The following is a 22,612-nucleotide window of genomic DNA, read 5'->3' as shown; positions in this document are numbered from 1 at the left end:
TCACTGTCCTAGACTGAACTCTCTATAGGCATTCTAGAGTCATATTCTCTCTCTCTCTCTCTCTCACACACACACACACACACACAGTTGCACCCCCCTTTTGTACAGCTATCCAAGAACTGCTAGTGTCAAACTATATCCAGTATACTGCTTCTAACATTTGCCACTACAGTCCAACTCATACTGCCCTTTTACCAGTTGCTACCAGTACTATATACTTATTGGCAGTTGGAGAGCATTGGTTGCAAGATAGCAACTTCATTTATTACAGTAACCCATACCTCAGTCAGTTTCTTTGTATAATACAACAGGATTCATCATTTCATATATTGCTTCAGGAAAGACACTTAAGTGTTTTCAGCCAGTGCATAAAGCAGATAGACTCTGCAAATCAATGCAAGATGTTTAAATCTAACATCTGTGCAGAAGTATCTGTTTTTGTTCAGTTTCAGCAAAAGAAGCAGGCTATCTATCCATAGATCAGGACTACTGTGCTCTTTATTCCATTTAATAAGTCTATTACCTATTCTCCATTATAGAGATTGTGCCAGAGGGCATTAATTTGTTAAACTTGAACTATAGTTACACTCTTCAGTGATTAATAGCTTTTACTAATTTTTAAGAAGAGTATGCAAGAGACAGCTCACCATTTGATTAGTCAAACTTAATCACGTTTGTCATTACAGTATGAATACAGCATTTGTAACAGTGCAAATGAAACAGCATCCCAAAGTAAATATGCTGTTTCTAGTACATTTTATGTTGTTCCTTGTAGAATTTCTAGGTTTGCTATGTAGAAATTCCTCAAAGCTTCCCATCAACTCAATATCAGCTCTCATGTACTGTGGATAATCTTTTGTAAGAGGGAATATTACTACTTAAAGAGAATTCAACTTTATTACAAGTTACGCACATACATAACAAACATGTTCTAGCCTTACAAAAATCTTTAGTCCATCATCCAATGCCAGGTCAGAAGCCTAAAGTCAAAGCCATGTTATGAAACAACTATCAAAGTGCATAGTGCCAAGTGCAAGAACAGCACAAATTAGAAATGTCAGAACAAATTAGATAATGTATTTAAAGCTGTAAGTGTTGTCACAAGATAGTCTTTTGCCTTTGCAGCGGCCACATAGCTCTTGACGATGGGGCCTCTTGAGGTCAATGTGCCTTTTCTTCTGGGGGCAGGAGCAACGAGTCTTTGAACAGATCTTTGGATAACATATTTAAATTAGTTTCCAGATTAAAGCTTCTTCCTCTCCTCTGCTTACAACCTGTACTAAAGATTATTTTACAATGTTCTAGTCCTTTAATACTACTGTAATTTATCTAGTTTACCTCTTTTACAAATGGGGGACAAATTCAAACTTAGATTTATTAATTTAAATAGGTCTGCTCCAAGTAGGATTTAGCTGAATACAACCCTATGTCCCTGAGCAGCAAGATTAAGTATCTTCCAAATTCAGCACTATCTACTATGCTACCTTGGTTCAGGGCTGCCACAATTGCATGTCTTGAAAGCAGCCCCAAAGTGGTCAGCTCCTACAGCATGAGCCACAACCTGCAGCTCCAAGGTTTTAACTTTGGGGTGGGGAGAGAGTTAAGATCACCACCACTCACTGTCTAGGTCACCATCCCACATTCTTGAGATGAAATAAGAAAGTGTGGGGAGATTATCATCTTGAATGTGTGGTGTAGCTCTGACCCCACCCAATTCTGAAATGTATTCCGAAAAGATTATCTCCAAGAGAATGCTGCTCTTGGCAAAAGAAGTTTGCCTACTCCTGCTGAACAGTGACCAAACAGGACACTTGAGAGCGAGAGATCTCAAGGTACAAACTGGCACATCATTATCCCCCCCACTGTTTGCATGTTGTTATATGCCTTCAAGTCAATTACAACTTATGGCGACCCAATGAACCTTTTTTGGATATATAGGGTTTTCATGGTAAGAGGTATTCAGGGGTGGTTTACCATTACCTTCCTCTAAGCCTATGGCACCCGGTATTCCCAGGCGTTCTCCCATCCAAGTACTAACCAGCCCTGACCCTGCTTAGCTGACGAGACTGGGTGTTCAGGGTAGTATGGCCATAGACCGTTTGCATAGTAAGGTACAAAAATCAGACATTTTACTCACAAGGTGGCCAGTTCAGTTGTCTCTTTAACCATATTTTAGAAATAGGAAATTCAGTACTGAAAACACCCCTATGTTCAGGTATATAGGTAAATATTTATAAGACCACCCATGAGACGCTGATTAACACAGCTGGCAACATTGCTACAGAGACCTACATTTATCCACATGCACTGGAAATGTTCCTGGAGGCCTAGGATGGCAACTGTTGAAGCCAATTCACTTTGGCACATATGATGAGTATTGTACATTTGCAAAATATCAACCTCCTAGAATATACCCGCCAAAGCCAATCATAGTGCTATAACAGCAAAGGAAGCTAAATAAGAGTTCTATTTTTTTCTATTTTATGAACACAGCTGTTAAAGAAAGATAGGTATTTGAGACTGCCTAATGCATCTTAGGAGAAATGTTACTTACATGGCATTGAATTGCTTCCACTTTATAAGGATTAAAGCTCTTCTGGCATTTGCGACAAAGCTGCTTAAAGTAAACCTATGAAAATGAAGGTGGGTGCTATTAGAAGATAGCCTTCCTCTCAAATCAGTTACTTTTAGATTTGCCAATTCATTCTTAAAGCTGTATTGCCAGACAACTACAGAGTAGAAATAGGTATACAGGCAATTAACGTTTCATTGATTTTGCTTATAACACTACATTCTATTATAAAGACTCAGCACCAATAAAATTTGTTATCCATAGGATTAGGCAAACACTCCCATGCTCCTACTAGCAATTCGGCTTGAAAATAACATTTTACAATTTTTTAAGCCTAATTTTTGAGGGGGAGGGTGTGCTTCCTGGAGCATGCAGCTGGAAAGGCAAGATTTAGGGTAGACACACACTTTCTGTTCTGCCAGTTCCAGTGCATCTCCACCTCTCTCGTATGGAAATGGTTAAATGACTCTAGTCAAACCCTGGCCCTTTTGACTGTAAAACCTGGTAGGATCAGCTTGAGTGTTGTTGTTTTTTAAAAAATCTGCTTCAAAGATTTTGCAGCTGATCAGCAGATCAACCCTTTCCCCTTCCAGCTATGCCAATAGAAATGCTTTGCTGTAGGCAACTAGTGTGCTCACAGCCTTAATCTTCCCTCCACATCTGCAAACTTGGATTATCATACACATCCTCAACAGATAGGTTTGGGGGGGGGGAAGTCTTTTATTGAAAACAGAACACTTTTTTTCAAGCATAGTTGCAACAAAGGAGGGGTGACTTCGGGGGAACCTAGTTCCTTAGCTGCAGCCACCAAAATCCTCCCCCATTGCAATGGCTCCAATAGAAGGTTTCTTTCAAGCCTAATTTCAGCAGGAGGACAGAACCCTGAGATTGTTGGGATGGTCTCTGCAGTTATACTGAACCCACAAATGCCGTGTTGACGAACGGTGTTTTAAGATCTCCCACTCACATTATAAGTGTGATTTGTCTTTGTAACAGCTCCATTCAGTGTTTCAAAATATCCTGCTGAAAAAGTTCTAATTCTAGCATTGTATCAGGCGTGAACAAGAAACCTGATCAATTTTTAGCTCTCCCCCACAGGACACAAGGAATTTTATCAATAAAATTAATATAATACTTGAGATAGGTGATAGTTTAAAAGAGATGTGGGTGGTTTGACAATAGCATCATTATCACCTTGCTATCTCCTGGTCAAGAAGACTGAAGTGGCATCTTTAAAAAGAAGTCTGCAGCAAAAGCTTTCTAGTCTAACAAAAGCTTATACTACAATAAATCAATCAGCTGCAGCAGAAACAGCCTTGTGACACCTTAAATACAAACAGCTACACCTCTAGAAACATTCAAAAAGATTTTGCAGAATTGTGAAGCACTTCAGTTCATAAAAATATATTCTGTATATCCAGCATACAGTACAAGAGCCCTTTTGGCATATTAAAGCTTACCCAAGAAGCAAAACCCCTAGTAGGAAACTGTCTTCTTCCCAGCTAAAATAATAATAATACCTTATTGGTTCCTGAAATACACCATACATAAGCACTTTCCCATCTGGTCTTGCAGTCATTGCAATGGAAATAGCCATATTTTTGTTCTAGGAACTGTAATAGAAAGTAGCTCATTAGCAACATCATAATTTCATGTGGACCAGTTTTAGAAATATTTATAGTATTAACCCAATTCTATTACCATTTCCAGGCTTATTATTTAAGCCATTAAAAACTTAAGCCTGCAGTAATCCATTGGTTTAAGATGTAGTCATGTGGTGGAATGGGTGGTGGGCTGTAGTTCAGTGGCAGATCACAAGCACAAGACTAAAGATACCCACTTGACTTTGTTGTTCAAGAAAGTTGCCTAGAATCCTTATAACCATTTCCCCCCTCCTGCACATGCTACAGAATACTGTAGTAGAAATCTTGCTGCATAGCCAGAAATTGATAGAAGTCCACCACACAGCTGGTAATCTTACCACATAGAGTGTTCTACTACAAAAACATGCATACAATCTGGCTGTAAAAAGCCTTGTTCCTAACAGCCATCACTGTTTCTCACAATCACGCAAATGATCCCCTTTCCTTATTGGTTAGATGCTAACAAGTCTCAAAAGTTACCACAAATTTGAGTCTCCACAAGGATCTTCCCTTTTACTACCACCACTCTCTCTTCCTTACTACATCATAGCTCTAAAATGATGTGGCCCTCCAGCTGTTAAATACAACTCTCGTTGACTTTTACCATTGGTCATACTGGCTGGAGCAGATGGAAGCTAGGAGTACATCTCAAGGCCCACAGGTTCCCGACGCACATGAGTCATACTAGCCTAGCAAGACAATTAAATTTTCACAGACCAGACCTAACTATAGTTACAAGTTCCCCCAAGTTCAATGGAACTTGCTTCCCAATGAGCATGCTTAGAAGCTGGAAACTATTCCTCATACTAGCTTGTCTTTTGGAACAGGGGTGGGCAAGCTGGACGCTGTGCTGAGGGAGCTGAACTGAGCTCAGTGGCTATTTTTTAAAAAATGTACTGTCAACAGTGAGCTAGGGTGGCAAAAAGCAAGTGTCTGTAACCTTTTTATCAAGGTTCTACAGGTTTTGGGTACTAACCGCAAAAATGATCTTCAGTTCGACAGCAATCTTACTTCTAAAGATAAAAATAATGGATATTCTAAAATAAATAATGTTTACTAAAGTATAGGAACTGCTAGAAAAGAAATTAAAAGTAAAACCTGTGATAGTTCTGCTACGTTGCATAGTGCACTGTCACTGCTCAGGATGTGGCTTTTTGAGCTTTGGCTTGTGCAAACTATAGTACAGTGGCTGAAAGATCAAAGTTTTGAGCAATCTCATTCTCGGTGGATAGGACAGAAAGTGATGTGAGCCTCTCATTCGCTATGGTAGATCACAAGTACATTTTTATGAGCTTCAATTTTGAGAAGCTATGCTTGGCACTGGCAACTGTAACTGGAAGTGTCAGGAGAATTCTTAGTTCTACCCAGACTTGTGGGAAGACATCAGTCATTTTTGTATCATGAATGTACTGTAGGGCATCTCAAGGTGAGCCTTTTCCAAGTGGGAGAATGTGACAGAGATGGCCCACATGAATACTAACAGCTCTATATTTGGGGGCAATGGTAACTTTCAAAATTAAATAAAGCAGGAAGGGGGGAAGACTTAAGAAGCAGCTACAGCCTGGAAGACTGTAGTATAGGGTGAAACTGTCCCTTTAAGACTAGCTATACCTCTCCAATAGAGGTCCAACTTCTCATAGCTGAGGAGGGAGTGTTGGAGTTCAGAGAGGAGAGCTTGCAGTAGGAGCCATTTTGTGTGTGAGCTGAACATAATAAAGAATATAGGCCTACAACTCCATGAGAATCATCCTTTGAGAGCCACCTATACCACATGACGGAGACTTCATTGGGATCCTTGAACAGAAGCAAGAGAGCACTGACAGCAGAGCAGCAATTAAGAGGTACCTCACTCTGGTCCTTTTTCATAGACATTGCTAGCAAAAAACCTGGGAGATGTAGGACCCGTTACACTGCTGTTTTACAATCCTGCACAAGTCAAATCAACTTGGTAACAATGCAAAGATGTAGGGCTGCCTGGGGGAGGCAGCTGGGCCCCACAAACCAAGCCCCCCCCTCTGCCTCAGTTCCTGTGTGTACCATTGGCCCCTGCCTTCACCCTGTCACATTACACACCAGAATTCTTGGTATTTTCCTTAACATTTTTATTCAAAAAGGAAATTGTATATTAGAGTGCAAAATGACACTGAATCTAAACATGTAATTGTGACATAATGTGATCTCCCCTGAACATGGTAAAGTAAATATTTTACAAAGTTGTATATGAAAGAGAATAGATGCTAATTTTGAGGCTTAAGCTGGCTGCAAGATGTATCCTTGGGAGGCTGGATAGAAGGGGCCTACTTATGAGCTAGGCCTGCAGCCCAAATGTGAGTCCAAACCACTCACAGTAAGGTAAAATCTTTATGTCTGGGAAGCAATAGAGATAAGATTGGTCAGGGAGGTTTATGATTGGCCCAGGCCAAGTAGTCCCGGTTACAGAGTTTGTTGTAAGGAGAAAAGGAACAGGGAATGCTGTAAGGAGGGATTCTGTGGCAGAGAAGGGGGGCTGTTCTTGTTACAGAAGGAATTCTAGGCTCAACAGGGAAAGTGTACAAGTAGTGACTAAGTAAAGCACCTAAGATTTCCAGGCAAGGTGCCACTGGAGGGTAGTTTTCTCTGGCAGTTACCTCAGGCAAAGGCATAGGAGTGGTGTGAGGCCAGGCCTTAAGGGAAGAATCCTTCCTAAGCAAATAGTGGAGAAAGCCAGTAGCAGGCCACAACTGAGACCCAGGAAGCAGAAAGAAACTCTGTTAGAAGGGATTTGGAATTTATGTTCTTATGTTCTTAAGCAGCACGATTATTCCCTTATCCCCATGTAAGAAAAATGAAGCACATATATCGCTCTGCTTGATCCCAGGGCAAGTAGGAGCTGCAGGTGAGAGTTCTCACATGTAGTCAGTTCATGCCATAATTCTCACATGTGGCCCCCATTTTTGCACACATGTATGGATCCTTGTAGGGAACAGCAGCAGGGCCAACATCACACCTAAGCCAGGCCCCATAACCTCTCTGAGTGGCCCTGCAAAGGGGGATGGAGGTGCCAAAGGCACACCTCATCCAGGACACTATTTATCGCGGGACTGGCCCTGCCCAGAAGCATCATTTCCCTTACCACCAAATCCAATTTCCCTACTCTTCCCCAAGGGCTATATAAGGATCACAGTGGCCTTGTATGTGGCTTGATTACATGAGGATATCCCTTATCCTGTACAAACTTGCCTGGGACTGTAATAGAGGAGTTGCCATGTCTCTCCAAACAAGGCTCCTATGCTTCTAACAAGTGAAGCAATTCAAAGGGGGAAGAGCATGCACACTGCACACAAGGTTTCAGCTTCAGTCCCTAAGGGTATCAACAGTTAAACAGGAGATCAGACAGCAGTTCTGAACAGGCTCTGGTATCGTCTTAGAAGGCAATTTCATATGCCAGGAAAGATTTCTTATAATTTCTGAATATTGTGTTTCAAATTATTAAACATGTTTTGAATAGGGAATTTGGTTTTGAGTAAGCATATTTAGATTTATTAATGCCTTCTTATTAAAGACTTCTGGTTTATGATCCCATTATAACGTGAACGCGAAGAATACTGGGAACGATCTATCGTCCCCCTGATCAAAATGCTCAGGGAGACCTTGAGATGAGATATGAAATTGAGGAAGCATCCAAACTAGGAAATGTGGTAGTAATGGGTGACTTCAACTACCCGGACATAGACTGGCTGCATATGTGTTCCAGTCATGACAAAGAAGCAAAGTTTCTAGATATTCTAAATGACTATTCCCTAGACCAGTTGGTCATGGAACCGACCAGAGGGACGGCAACCCTGGACTTAATCCTCAGTGGGGACCGGGACCTGGTGCGAGATGTAAGTGTTGTTGAACCGATTGGGAGCAGTGACCACAGTGCTATTAAATTAAACATACATGTAACTGGCCAATTGCCAAGAAAATCCAACACGGTCACATTTGACTTCAAAAGAGGAAACTTCACAAAAATGAGGGGATTGGTAAAAAGAAAGCTGAAAAACAAAGTCCAGAGGGTCACATCACTCGAAAATGCTTGGAAGTTGTTTAAAAACACTCTATTAGAAGCTCAACTGGAGTGCATACCGCAGATCAGAAAAGGTACCGCCAGGGCCAAGAAGATGCCAGCATGGTTAACGAGCAAAGTCAAGGAAGCTCTTAGAGGCAAAAAGTCTTCCTTCAAAAAATGGAAGTCTTGTCCAAATGAAGAAAATAAAAAAGAACACAAACTCTGGCAAAAGAAATGCAAGAAGACAATAAGGGATGCTAAAAAAGAATTTGAGGAGCACATTGCTAAGAGCATAAAAACCAACAACAAAGAATTCTATAAATACATTCAAAGCAGGAGACCATCTAGGGAGACAATTGGACCCTTGGATGATAAGGGAGTCAAAGGTGTACTAAAGAACGATAAGGAGATTGCAGAGAAGCTAAATGAATTCTTTGCATCTGTCTTCACAGTGGAAGATATAGGGCAGATCCCTGAACCTGAACTAACATTTGCAGGAAGGGATTCTGAGGAACTGAGACAAATAGTGGTAACGAGAGAGGAAGTTCTAGGCTTAATGGACAATATAAAAACTGACAAATCACCGGGCCCGGATGGCATCCACCCGAGAGTTCTCAAAGAACTCAAATGTGAAATTGCTGATCTGCTAACTAAAATATGTAACTTGTCCCTTGGGTCCTCCTCCGTGCCTGAGGACTGGAAAGTGGCAAATGTAACACCAATCTTCAAAAAGGGATCCAGAGGGGATCCCGGAAGTTACAGGCCAGTTAGCTTAACTTCTGTCCCTGGAAAACTGGTAGAAAGTATTATTAAAGCTAGATTAACTAGGCACATAGAAGAACAAGCCTTGCTGAAGCAGAGCCAGCATGGCTTCTGCAAGGGAAAGTCCTGTCTCAGTAACCTATTAGAATTCTTTGAGAGTGTCAACAAGCATATAGATAGAGGTGATCCAGTGGACATAGTGTACTTAGACTTTCAAAAAGCTTTTGACAAGGTACCTCACCAAAGGCTTCTGAGGAAGCTTAGCAGTCATGGAATAAGAGGAGAGGTCCTGTTGTGGATAAGGAATTGGTTAAGAAGCAGAAAGCAGAGAGTAGGAATAAACGGACAGTTCTCCCAATGGAGGGCTGTAGAAAGTGGAGTCCCTCAAGGATCGGTATTGGGACCTGTACTTTTCAACTTGTTCATTAATGACCTAGAATTAGGAGTGAGCAGTGAAGTGGCCAAGTTTGCTGACGACACTAAATTGTTCAGGGTTGTTAAAACAAAAAGGGATTGCGAAGAGCTCCAAAAAGACCTCTCCAAACTGAGTGAATGGGCAGAAAAATGGCAAATGCAATTCAATATAAACAAGTGTAAAATTATGCATATTGGAGCAAAAAATCTGAATTTCACATATACGCTCATGGGGTCTGAACTGGCGGTGACCGACCAGGAGAGAGACCTCGGGGTTGTAGTGGACAGCACGATGAAAATGTCGACCCAGTGTGCGGCAGCTGTGAAAAAGGCAAATTCCATGCTAGGGATAATTAGGAAAGGTATTGAAAATAAAACAGCCGATATCATAATGCCGTTGTATAAATCTATGGTGCGGCCGCATTTGGAATACTGTGTACACTTCTGGTCGCCTCATCTCAAAAAGGATATTATAGAGTTGGAAAAGGTTCAGAAGAGGGCAACCAGAATGATCAAGGGGATGGAGCGACTCCCTTACGAGGAAAGGTTGCAGCATTTGGGGCTTTTTAGTTTAGAGAAAAGGCGGGTCAGAGGAGACATGATAGAAGTGTATAAAATTATGCATGGCATTGAGAAAGTGGATAGAGAAAAGTTCTTCTCCCTCTCTCATAATACTAGAACTCGTGGACATTCAAAGAAGCTGAATGTTGGAAGATTCAGGACAGACAAAAGGAAGTACTTCTTTACTCAGCGCATAGTTAAACTATGGAATTTGCTCCCACAAGATGCAGTAATGGCCACCAGCTTGGATGGCTTTAAAAGAAGATTAGACAAATTCATGGAGGACAGGGCTATCAATGGCTACTAGCCGTGATGGCTGTGCTCTGCCACCCTAGTCAGAGGCAGCATGCTTCTGAAAACCAGTTGCTGGAAGCCTCAGGAGGGGAGAGTGTTCTTGCACTCGGGTCCTGCTTGCGGGCTTCCCCCAGGCACCTGGTTGGCCACTGTGAGAACAGGATGCTGGACTAGATGGGCCACTGGCCTGATCCAGCAGGCTCTTCTTATGTTCTTAGTACCTCTCCTTCATGGAAGTAACAATGAACGGGGACGGGCTCTCGTCTTCCCTTTGCAGCCGCCTATAAGCCGTCCCCAGGCCGAAAAGAAGTGGAGCAGAGAAGAACCTTGACCTAACTCTCTACACCGTGTCCTCTCAGTGAAAATTTCACGACTCCCAGTCCCATCCCCATAAGCCAGCCTTCGCGCCTTTTCCCCCAGGGCCTCCCACTAATGCGCCCCTAGTGGGCAATTAGGCCCACAAACACAGCCCAGAGGCTGTGGGAACTTTTAGGCAGGCTCGGCGGCTGAGGGAAGAACCCGCTCCCCTGCTAAGCTCACCTGGAAGGTAGTTCTTTTGCCCTCCTCGGCGGCGTCACTTTCCTTGGCTACTTCGCCCTCCGCGTCCCGCAGTTGGGCGAATTCTTCCTCTCCGTTGTCGGGCAACTTGCCCTTAGCCACCGCTCGCTCCTGAGCGTCCTTCCCCGACTCCAGCAACGCTCCCTTCACCTCGGGCTCTTCAGCGAGCTCCCGCGAAGCCGGCGTTTCCTCTTGTTCCTTCGGTTCCACCACTGCTTCGGGCAAAGTGAAAAGGCGGCGGCCTAGGACGGGCGAATATACACCCGGCAGCGGCGGCTCCCGATTGAGACGGCTGGAGGGGCTCTGGGGTCGCACAGCCTGGAGCGGGCGGGATCCAAGCGAGCATTGCACGGCGGCATCCACCCGCGGGTTCACTTGGATGCCCACTTCCTTGGTGTTGGCTTTGCGGAGCCTCGGGGTGAGGCCTGGACTGACTTGAGACAGCAAAGCCTTCAGCTGGGCCCGCTTGTAGCTGTCTAAATAGTCCGGCGAGGAGGCTGGCGGGACTGAAGAAGGGGCAGACAGGACCCCTCGGTAGGGATTGAGGGTGCTGCTGCTCTTGCTTTGCTTCCAGCTAGGCTGCTTCTGCTTAGAGGGTGGCCTGGGGGCCACGTTATGGCTGGGGCTGAAGTTGTTCCCATAACCCTGGTAAACGCTGTAGGGTGGGTAGACAAAGCGCTCCATAGCCAGCAGGGGAGCCTGATTTTACCCTACGCGTCTGTTCTCTCTAGCTTTTATTCCTCAGGGAAACGGCCTCTTAATTGGTGCTCATTACTACTGGCGGGCGGTAATAATCCCTCTCGATTATCTAATAAAGCCGAGTAGCTCTGGCTATATGGCCAGGAAGATGTAACTGAAATGCATAGATCAAAGTAGTGAATGTCCAAAGAAAACCCCGAGCATGCAAAGGTTATACACAAAAGTGGTCCATTTAACGTCTGCAAACTGCAACCCATTTATGCTGGTTCATGCACATTAAAAGGTCAGTCAGACTGCTTTGATCAAGTAGGTTGCAGAGTGTGGGCCAGACCACCATTCAGTAAATCCAGTGACGTCAATGGGTGCTATCTTGTGAAAAATTAAAGGTACTTGCCTAAATATATGTGAGGCTCAAAAAAATTACTCCAAAGCAGTCCATTTGGTATGGGCTGGTTGATACCTACAAGCTTATGGCCGCTCTGCAGAACTGCAACCTTGAGGAGTAAGCAATTAGCTAGCAGTGGTCTCCTAGGCATGGTGAAGGGAAGCAAGAGCACAGCTTCCCCCCTCCAGCTGTGCCCGTCTATTTTTATTATTATTATTATTTTTATTTATTAGACTTATATACTGCCCGACTAGCAATAGCTCTCTGGGCGGTGAACACAAAGAGTACAATAAAATACACAATATAATACAATAAGAACATATAAAATAAGAACAATCTAAAATCAATACAACAAATATGAAAATCAGGTTAATTTAAATTAAAATGCTTTGGAAAAGAGGAAGGTTTTAACCTGGTGCTGAAAGGATATCAGTGTCGGCGCCAGGCACACCTCCTGGGAAAGACTGTTCCACAGTTCGGGGGCCATCACTGAGAAGGCCCTAGATCTTGTCACCACCCTCTGAGCCTCTTTATGAGTTGGAACCCGGAGGAGGGCCTTCGTAGCAGAACATAGTGTACGGGCCGGTTCGTATCGGGAGAGGCGTTCCAACAGGTATCGTGGTCCCGTGCCGTATAAGGCTTTATAGGTTAATACCAACACTTTGAATCTGGCCCGGAAGCATATTGGTAGCCAGTGGAAGCGAGCCAGAACAGGTGTTATGTGCTCGGACCGCTTGGTCCTTGTTAGCAATCTGGCAGCTGCATTTTGCACTAGCTGTAGCTTCCGAACTGTCTTCAAAGGCAGCCCTACGTAGAGCGCATTGCAGTAATCCAAACGCAAGGTTACCAGAGCATGTACTACTGATGTAAGGTCCTCCTTACTCAGAGATTGTTTCACATCTATGTGTGGGTTAACATCTAAATACAGTTTATGCATACAAAACCAGTGCACTTAGTCCTAATTGTGTTGTTGATTCCCAGATACTGTAGTCCATGTGATATTGACACTCTTCAGGTCTACATGAGTTACAGTGCAACTCAAATGTAAGCCCCATTGACTTCAGTTGGGCTTACTCCCAGGTAAAAAGGTACAGGATTGCAACCTTAGTTATTATGCACAATTGCCCCATTCAAACATTATGGTCACATATAGATGCCCAACAGATGAAGAGCATGGAGGCAAAATCCTGCTTCCTCAAAGTGAGTAAGAGACGTTTGGGGAGAACTGGCAAACATACATATTAGCTTACAGAATACTAGTGGAGACAATACTTGCATCTTCATAGGCATGTACCTTTCAGCACTGAACTGTTTTTAACTCACCCTTAGTTTGCATGTAGACAGACAGTCTTTCTTAACCTCTGAGAAAAAAAATACAAGCCTATTCCACAACAGAGTTACTTGGAAGTAAGTCCAATTTTTGGTGGAATTTACATACAAGTAAGCGTGCTCTGATAGTCATCATTGCGGATTTTGAATCAGTTCACCCAATGCATGCCAACATTTGATTGAGCCAAATCACACATCATTCAATGCTCGGTATATCACAACTGAATGTATTAGGAGGCCACTGAAAAGTATTGTGTTTGTGGCAATGTGAAAGGATATTAAAGTTGTCTGTGGTTCTTAATCTTTGGCTCACTGGGGACAGCCCATATGTTAGTTGTCAGGATTCACTATGCTAAGATCATGCAGTCAACATGGGGGACAGAACTACTGTGCAAAATTCTCACAACACTGTACACTTTTCCAGCTACTATTTACTGCCATCCCAGTTTAACATGAAGGCTGACATTGTTGGTGCTGTATACTATTTCTCTGAGCAGCACTGAGCATATCTATCCTCCCAAACCCCACAGTGCCTTATGCCTATTCAGTGCAACTTGGGTGTACACATAGCAAACTTGCTCATCATGTAAGGTGTATAAAACTATTAGCATATTGCCCCCACCACTACCATCCTAGCAGTGAGAAGTACCAGTTTAGGTAATCTTTGCTTGATTTTCAAATATACCAACAGCAGAGCGTACATGGGCACAAGCAGGCGCTCCTATGAGACAAAATATTTCCCCACAGCTTGGGCACTGCCAGTCCCCAGGCTGCATATCCAATTTCAGTTAACTCCTGCTAGAAACCCTCAGCAATCTGTCTTGCACATAATCTTCCCAAAGCTTCTTTCAGATTATATGTGTCTGCAGGAATCTTTCGGGGGCTGGAAGGGGGTCCAAAGCAAAACACTGAAAAGGGGAAGCAGACTAATTTCTCACAAAAATGAGAATACAGTAGTGTCTACATTTTGTCTCCGGCTCTACAAATGCTAGAAACTATTTTTTAAAAATGGGGATTGTGGGGTGTGTGCGTGTGTGGCAAACCTGCCCTGGCTGGACTCCCATATCTCATATTGAACCCCTGCAGATGAATTGTTCCTTCATGAAGCCCTCAGTAGCTCTTCAGAAACTAACATCATTGTAGGATATCACAACCTCTATAGGCATCACTTTTAAGGCAGATCTCCAGTGATGAATGCATTCACAGTAATCAGACAGCAAACTCATAAAAGCATGTTTATTTATAATCGTAGACACAATGGATATTTCTGACAATTTGTTCCAACATGAGACTTATTTCAGAGCTTCTGGAAAACTATACAGTCTATATAAGGGATGCGCTTCTACATAAAAAGAAAAATATTTGCAGGATCAAACTCTTTGTTTTTTTACCTGTTTTCATGAACGCCCATCCTCCCCATGTGAAGTAATAATGTGCAAGAAACAGCTGAGGGTTTCTAGCAGAAATACACTGAAACCGTAGTCAGTCATGACGCTTTATTAAATAAATAAATAAAACGTGTGTTAACATAGGTAGAGAAAAATTAAGGGGTCATGCCTGTTTGCCTGTCTCTGAACAGAAAGGACGCTGCATTATCAGACGATTAGAGATCTAGCATCGTGTGCGTCCGCCCTGCCCGCCCGCGTGTATTAGCTCTCCTTGGAATAGAGAAAAACGGTGTTACAATCGGATTACAATAAATTATTACATCTTGTTGGCGGGAAAAATAATAAATGTTTAATAAATGTTCTAAAAGACCTTGTAATTAGCTCTAAATTACAAACTGCGAAACGGCTTTATCCAAACTCCCTTTAGGGAATTGTAGTTTTATCGCAGGGCCTGAAACCATCTATTGGAAGAGGAAGACCCCTCTCAAAGAACTACATATCCCATGATTCCTGAGGGCGGCAGGGACGAAACAACCACAATCTACCCACAGCTCTCTCCGTGCCAGGCTTCTCCAACGGGAAGTGGGGATGAGAGCCTGACGCATCCCTCCGCCCGGTGTTTCTCTTGTTTCCCGCCTGAAGCGCTGCCCTTCGGTACGAATGTCCCCGAGATGACTGAGCTAAACCAAGAGAAGGGGAGCTAAACCAAGGAAACGGGAGGGGACGCGCCATTTTCACAACTGCGCATGCGTTGCAGAGACTCGGCGGCAGTTTGTATTTCGAGAAAGAGGTGCTGTTGCTCAGGCTGGTTAGTCTTTCGGCTCCCTTTTGGGTGGCGTGGCTTGTGGCAGTGGTGGTCGCTGGTCATCCCCTTTCCCTTGCTGAACTGGGCTTTCCGCCTTTGTTTTGTTTTGCTGGCTTCCTGTGACTGAGGCGGTTGTTTCCCGCCATACTCCTTCCATTCCCTGAAAAGGCATTAGCTGAGGGGAGACGGGTTGGGGAACGCTGACAATTGCCCTGGTGGCTGTCTTGGGTAGCTGATTTGGGGTGTGATGAAGGGTCAGCAGATTATTGCCTTTTGGTATATTATTGAATATTTATTCCTAAGAGGAGGCCCTGATTGGAGGTTCTCCCAGCATTGCGTTAGGCAGCAAAATGGCTTTGGCTGATCGTGGGTGGAGAGGACTTTACTTAGGAACGGAGCAAGCGCCTTACACTGAGTCAGACCCATTAGCCCATCTACCGGAGGGTTTCAGACAGGAGTAATTAGGATACTGCTTAACTTACACAGGAGATATGTCTGCCTGGTTAGGATTGCTCCTTCCAACCTTCTGAAAAGCAACTCAACCCAGTATCCATAGTCCAGCAGCAAGAGAAAAAGAAAGTTTCCCTTCCTTTAAGTTTGCTCAATCTTGCAATGGAGATTGTTCTGTGAACATTGGGAGAACCTTTTCTTGCTGTCAGGGTTACTCAGAGCAAAGTTGTACCACAGCTGAGCTTGCCCTTTTAAAGAGACTGGTTTTAGAAAAGAAAGTGTGCACGTAGTATATTTTCCTCACCTCTTAGTAAATGTAACCTGCTACCTGTACATCTGGGGATAAATGTCAGAGGGTCTAGGCTAGAATACAAATAGCAGTAAATACATTCCTAATGCCATAAAGATGAGGAGCATGTATGTGAGGAACATTTCAAAGTCTATTTTGACACACTTGTAGCAGTTCCCGTTTTGTATTTTTCCTTCTGTATAAATGCCAATAGCTGTGGAAATAAGACTGAAGAGCTAATCAAAAGCTATCTAGAACAGCACATCTCAAGCTTTTAGTTCCAAACTCTTTAACCTTTAATATTTCAAGGGGAGGATACCCCAACTCCATGATCATTTTAGTTGTCCCCTATATCTTTTTCCATATATCTTTTCCAGTTTCAGTGTCTTGGGTAGTCACATGTAGTCCTGATCATGTGTTAAATTTTGATTTGACAATTAACTTAATTAAAATTTCATTTATATGTAAGATTTCCCTCAGGTGCCTTCTGTGAAATCAGTGGTTCACATGCGAACGTACTAAGTTTATAGTTTTCTCACAAATGCACAGAAACATTTTGTTTCTGAAATAATGTAATATAACTTTCAGACAATTTGTTTCAAATATATTCTTTCTAAACAAAAATCACCATGGCTTCTGCAAGGAGAAATTTTGTTTCTACATCCTTTTAGAATTCTTTGTGCCAGCAAATGTGTAGATTGGCCTTATTGACCAGACATTTTATATTTCAGCTTTTAAAACTTGTGACAGTCCAACAAAGGAACCTATGATTTAAAAAGAAAATGCAAGAAGCATATTTATTCCCATATTACTGTAAAACTGACTTTTGAGATAACATCAGTTGAAATGAAAAGTGTTTTACTGTAGCTGGATCAGATTTGTACTTCTGCATTTCTTAATGGGAAGGGGTAATGGTAACTGCTGCTGATGCAGTAGTCCTAATCTAATAGTTGTGCTGGTGTGTCATACTGAGTGATAAAGCTGGCATGTGAACATGGAAGAGTGTGCTGCCTGCTTCTATTCCTGATTAAGCCAGGAATCTTATGTTCAAATTGGGCCACTGATTGGCTAAACTAAGATATGAATTCCAATTTTCTTGGTTTAAGTCAGCCGATGTCTTTTTAGGTCAAAATAATTCAGCATATTGTGGAACTGCTGTCAATCAAAAAGTTGAACTATACATAAATATTTGTTTTGCAAGGGTTATGGTTATGTTTTCTAATAATAGCTGATGCCAAATGGGCAAAGAACTAGAGTTCATACCATATATGATAGTGTAAGATAGCTGATTTTGAGAATATTGTAATATTATTTGGCAGGTTTATGTAACGGTACCAGTGATGTTATGGATAAGAAAAATGTTGATATATCTGCGAAGAAGCCATCTTTCTTTGAAATATTCACAGTGCAATGCAATGAATCAGGTACCACTTAAATTGATAAACTTCACACATTTACTAAAAGTGTGCTGCTGTGAGTAATCCTCTTCAATAAGTTATGGACTTGATTAGAACTTGGTTTCCCAGCATCTGCACATGTGCAACGCTGCTCATGCCCCTGATCATTCCCACAGGTCTCCAAAAAAGCTTCTCCACAGGGTTATGGGGACCTCCTGAATAGAGTAACTCTGTCATGGGGAGCTATACTGGGAGGGGGGAATTTCCACATATTAGTGTGTGTGTGTGCGTGAGAGAGAGAGAGAGAGACTTAAGAAATATTTTTCAGTCTAAGTTGTGTGTTAATTTTTGAGCTCGTAAACCCCTATCCTTCCTCCTGAGTGGGCAGCTGAACTAAGTAGTGGACTGCTACTCCAGCTGTTCTCTAAACTTTCTGCTAGCTTCTCGGCGTTCCGCTAATACAGCGCCAGCGGGACGATCAGCTGGAGGGGGGGCTGGAGGTCCCCACACTCCAGCTGATCTTCTCTTCTAGTGCGATCAGACTCCCCCACTCAAGCTGATCACGCTGGAGGAGGGGAAGATCAGCTGTAGCGTGCTACAGCTGATCTTCTCTTCAGACGCAGTCAGACTCCCGCTCGAGCTGATCACGCCCGAGGAGGGGAAGATTTGATCTTCTCCTCTGGTGTGATCAGCAGGTTAGGTTCCAGACCCCCGCGCTACAGCTGATCCGCTTTCCGGGAGTTTTCGCTTTCTGGCAGGGGTCTGGAACCTAACCTGCCGTATGAGTGGGGCCCTACTGCAGTTGAGAATTGATTGCATCATGCTGTCTTCAGATGTATATCCTCTGCTGAGCGGCATGTGAGCCTGGCAAGTTCAAGATAATGGTCCATAGTATATTGTTATTCCATATTTACATTTTCTTACGTGTGGTATTATAATCTAGGGCATGATGTCCTGCATAATGTATTCCTTTTCTTAGATTTAGGGACAATAAGTCTCAACTGGTTTGAAGAACTCAGTTCAGAAGCTCCACTTTATAACTCTAAAGGACCAGAAGAACCTGAACATAAAACTAGTGACCTGGAAAGTACTTTTAAAACACCTAAGAGGAACCTGTCAGTAAATAGCCAGTTTGCATCAACTCCAATGATATTTAAAGAACCAAATAAAACTGTACCATTTGTATCTCCTATAAAAGAATTGGATCAGAGCAAAGCAGAAGCAGGTGAGAAATTTTGCCTGTGTGATAACAGAAATGTAAAAAGGATATATTTGCAATCTCCTGTTTTTAACTTTAACGGTCAGTTAGCTGTACTGAAAGTAGTTTTGTACACTGTTTTAAACTTTTAAAAAGTGGTTTATAAATATCAAATAGTGTGTGTTCACAAGGGGTGATAATGGTTAACATTATCGCACTTCTACTTTTCAGTGCTAAATGGAAGTTTGCTGCATACACCCAAGATTTTTGAGGTATTTGCTTTATCTCAGATGTTCTAGCTGTGGGAATAAAATTATTTCAGATTTTGGAAAAAACAAAACATTTTTGATGTATTTTAGATTCAGACACCAAAATGTATTTCTGAAAGCTTGGGAGCAGAAGCCGATCCTGATATGACATGGTCAAGTTCATTAGCAACGCCCCCTACACTTTCTCCAACTGTCATAATAGGTAATGATAGTTATGTGGTTATGTCAAAATAAAAATACTATGCTCTTTAATTTCCTACTGATACCCAATGCTATTCTAGGGAAGTGAGTGTTTATGTTAAGATTATATCAGTGAACACTAATATGAGTTGCAACATTAATTACAAATTATCTATATTTGAAATTTCAGCTAGAGGAAATGATCTGGTTTCTGGAACAAAGCAACATAATGAAAGAATTGAGATGGTGAGTAGCTTTAAGGAAAGAATATGCCAAAGCAGACAACTTTTAGAATGGCCTTCATACCCTCAGCCAATTTGTAATTCATATAAGTTACTCCCTTGTTCAGGTCATGCACAGCCTTGTCTCCAAGTATGGTAGAAGTCCCAAGAAGAAGAGTGTGAATGTGCAGTCCACATCAAGAATGGAAGATATCTGTGCAGAAACTGACAGCAAAATCCACAGTGAGCATTGGTCCTTCACTAGCAATTTCTTAGCTTTTGCTGACTGTTTATTTTGTTCTTTACTAGCTATTTGTATTTTAATATTTGGATAGTAAATCATATTCTAGACAATGCCTACTCATTTAACCATATCATACCTATTGCAGACAGTAACAATTATGACAACTCACTAATATAAAGGTCCACCAAAACTTAATAAAAGAAGTTTTGCATACATATTAGATATTTTTGTTCTTTATTGAATAATGGAACACAATCCATGGTGCAGCCCCTAATTCCCTTATGTTGACTGCTGGAGGGAGGTTACGATGGTGCATGAGCCCCTCCCTGCTGGCCTCTACCAGCAGAGAGGAGCACCACTGATGTGAGGGTTTTGCAGTGGTGGGTGGAAAGCTACTGCTAGTGGAAAGCCCAAGTCTCTGTTGAGCCAGCCTGGAGTTGATGCACCAGAAAGGACAAAAAATGACCCTCACCTTTCACCCTGATCCATAAAAGCTGTCAGGGCCTTGCGTGTGGTGGAGGACCACTGTTTCATGTCCCTGTTAGGATTTCTCTACCAATCATTCCCTAATAATGAACGAGGTTCAAAAATATCTTCAAAGAATTAAAAGATCTCAAACTAGTATGTTAGTTCTGCAAAGCCCTGTTTACATTAGCTAAACCTATTGAACTGGCTGACTAACTAAGACTGGAATCCAAACATTTTAGACTCACAGAAAACCGAAATACTAGTTTTTCTACTTTTTCAAATTCCCCTCAGTTTCAAAAGCAGTTTGACATGCACAATAGGGAACTACCGCTTGAAAAAAAATAAGTCTCAAGCCCCATTGGACTCACAAAATAGTTTCATAGTTCTTTGGATCAAAGGGTATGTTTGTGTATGTGTGTATACACACACACTTTAGTAAAATGAGAACTCTACTTTGAAATAATTCATTTTTATGTATACCAGAATACATATAAATCAAATGTGGAATTAATAGTCCTTAACAAAATATTGCTTCTTAATGTTGATGGTTTTTTATTTACAGATTTTGAAAGATTATTAGATGGATCCTTTGGTAAGAGCATATTTCCCAGTACATTAGGAGGAGATCAAATGCTAGCAAGTGCTTTGAGGGATAAAGATATGCATGACGGAATGGAGAGTGATCTTGCTGTACGCTTTGCAAGCAGCAAAGCCTTTCTAAAAAAACTAAAAACAGTCAAACAGAATAAGACATGTTCTGATAAAGTAAAACTTGATGAATTTCAGGAAAATGGTAGAACAATTAAGGATCTTAACAACAAACCTATAGCAAAATATGAAAAAGACTTAAATTCCTCCAAGGGAGATCTGCAGACAATTATCATTCCAAATCACAGATTCCAATCACAAATTCCAATGCAAAAGCACTCTGAAGATCAGAATAGTATGCACAGAGAAGAGGAAATTCCGTCATCTTTGCTCTGCTCGTGGTCTCAGCTGGATTTGTCTGGTCTTGACATGACACAGCTTGAAAAAGTGTCCTCCCACTATTCTGGTTCATCTTCTACTTTACATGTCAAGACATGTTCTGAAGATAGGCAAATACCTGTTGTCAAAGAGTGTGCTAGTACTAAAACGTTAGAATCATGTATTCAAAACACATCAAGTCTAAGAAAAGGTCACAAGTTACTGAACACCAGTTGTCCAGAAATACTGCCAGCTGCTGAAACATCTCCTGTTGCAGTTATGAGTAAGAAGGGTCCAACATTGATGAAAGACTCTGAGGCTGAGCTGGCATCTGTTATAAGTGTTTCAGACAGTAGTCCCTTCCAAATGGAAAACACAACTTTTTCAGAAGTTGATAATAGTTGCTGCCATAATTTCTCAAGAGAAAATTGCAAAATATCTTCAGACCCTGCTCTTGGTAGTGTTTCAACTCAAACTGCTGGTGATGTTAGAGGACTAGCAAGTTCAGGCCTGAAAAGCATGGCCTCACTTTCTAGTTTGAGAAGGCGACCCAAAAAATTTATTTATGTGGTAAATACTCCAGTTAACCAGGAAGAAAGAACCACACAAAGAGATGGTTCGTCTGCTTGTCTTGAGCCAACTTGTGCAGATTTAAAATCTTGTGTATCTGAAGTATCTGAAACAGCCATCAGGAACAAAGGTATGAGGTTTATATTTCTTCACACAGTGATTTTTTAAAAATCAAAATCTTAAACCTGTTCCATTTTTTGTACTTGTACTTTGCTGTGAACTAGACAGTCATATCCACTGCATTGAACAGGCCCACCAAATTAATTTATTTGCATATATGGATTATATATTGCTCAAATGAGTTATTTACCATGGCAAGTAGAGGGATTCTAGCAAATACCTGGTGAAAAGAACATAAGTGGTGAATAGACATATACTGTGAAACTAGGAGATACCAAGGAGAAGAGGGAAGGCAACTTTGGGAAGTGGATGGGTAACAATGAGAGGAAAGATCAGATATTGTAATTTTAGAGGCTTTATAAAAAAGATAGCAGTTAAGAGCATATGGTGACTTGCAACTATAGCCTAAAGCAACTTGTGTTATTCTCTGGACATTCCACTGCAAGGCCACCTAATTGCAAGCTTCCATAAATAGCAATGACTCCTTTTTATTGAAAAGCTTATTTTTGTTATATCAGTTTTTTTGGTTTGATCTCTTGGAGTGCCCTTGTAGTCATATAGAAAGTAAAAGTGTGGATTTTGTTCAGCAAACATACCTTAAGAAAAAGGAGATTAAATAAATTTCTTAAGCAGAGCAGTTTTCTTGACAGTGTATTATCGCATCAGAAGTTAGAAGAGTTGTTTAAAAAAGCAAAATTAAAACAGTGTTTAAATGTCTCATGAACCTCAAATGCATAGATAGATAGAACAAGCATTTCAGGCATAGACACAAAGTATTAGCTGCAGCATGCTTCCTGGCT

General features: G+C 41.8%; 2 protein-coding genes across 6 annotated transcripts in view; one reads left to right on the top strand and one right to left on the bottom strand.

The window, feature by feature from the left end:
- Positions 1 to 878: 878 nt before the first annotated feature.
- Positions 879 to 11,663, bottom strand: ZAR1L (zygote arrest 1 like). The gene is made up of 4 exons (XM_061628449.1): positions 10,817 to 11,663; positions 4,093 to 4,185; positions 2,555 to 2,629; positions 879 to 1,211 (listed from the first exon to the last, which is right to left on the bottom strand). The coding sequence occupies exons 1-4, from the start codon at positions 11,516 to 11,518 to the stop codon at positions 1,068 to 1,070; spliced, it is 1,014 nt and encodes a 337-aa protein (XP_061484433.1). The 5' UTR covers positions 11,519 to 11,663; the 3' UTR covers positions 879 to 1,067.
- Positions 11,664 to 14,791: 3,128 nt separating this feature from the next.
- The window catches only part of BRCA2 (BRCA2 DNA repair associated), a 64,667-nt gene continuing 56,846 nt past the window's right edge, over positions 14,792 to 22,612 (top strand). Inside the window, exons 1-8 of one of the 5 annotated variants that reach the window (XM_061628430.1) lie at positions 14,792 to 15,289; positions 17,499 to 17,603; positions 18,556 to 18,801; positions 19,006 to 19,046; positions 19,134 to 19,245; positions 19,414 to 19,469; positions 19,573 to 19,687; positions 20,719 to 21,822. In XM_061628430.1, the coding sequence (XP_061484414.1) occupies positions 15,139 to 15,289; positions 17,499 to 17,603; positions 18,556 to 18,801; positions 19,006 to 19,046; positions 19,134 to 19,245; positions 19,414 to 19,469; positions 19,573 to 19,687; positions 20,719 to 21,822 (1,930 nt within the window). In that variant the 5' untranslated portion in view covers positions 14,792 to 15,138. Of the gene's footprint in view, positions 15,444 to 15,469; positions 15,695 to 17,498; positions 17,604 to 18,555; positions 18,802 to 19,005; positions 19,047 to 19,133; positions 19,246 to 19,413; positions 19,470 to 19,572; positions 19,688 to 20,718; positions 21,823 to 22,612 lie in introns of those variants that run through there. The other 4 variants (XM_061628426.1, XM_061628429.1, XM_061628428.1 and 1 more) reach the window with 4 other exon arrangements.

Source organism: Rhineura floridana, chromosome 5 (assembly GCF_030035675.1).
Source record: "Rhineura floridana isolate rRhiFlo1 chromosome 5, rRhiFlo1.hap2, whole genome shotgun sequence".
In the NCBI taxonomy this organism is placed as follows: Eukaryota; Metazoa; Chordata; class Lepidosauria; order Squamata; family Rhineuridae; genus Rhineura; species Rhineura floridana.
This window is presented reverse-complemented; position numbering and strand designations above follow the sequence as displayed.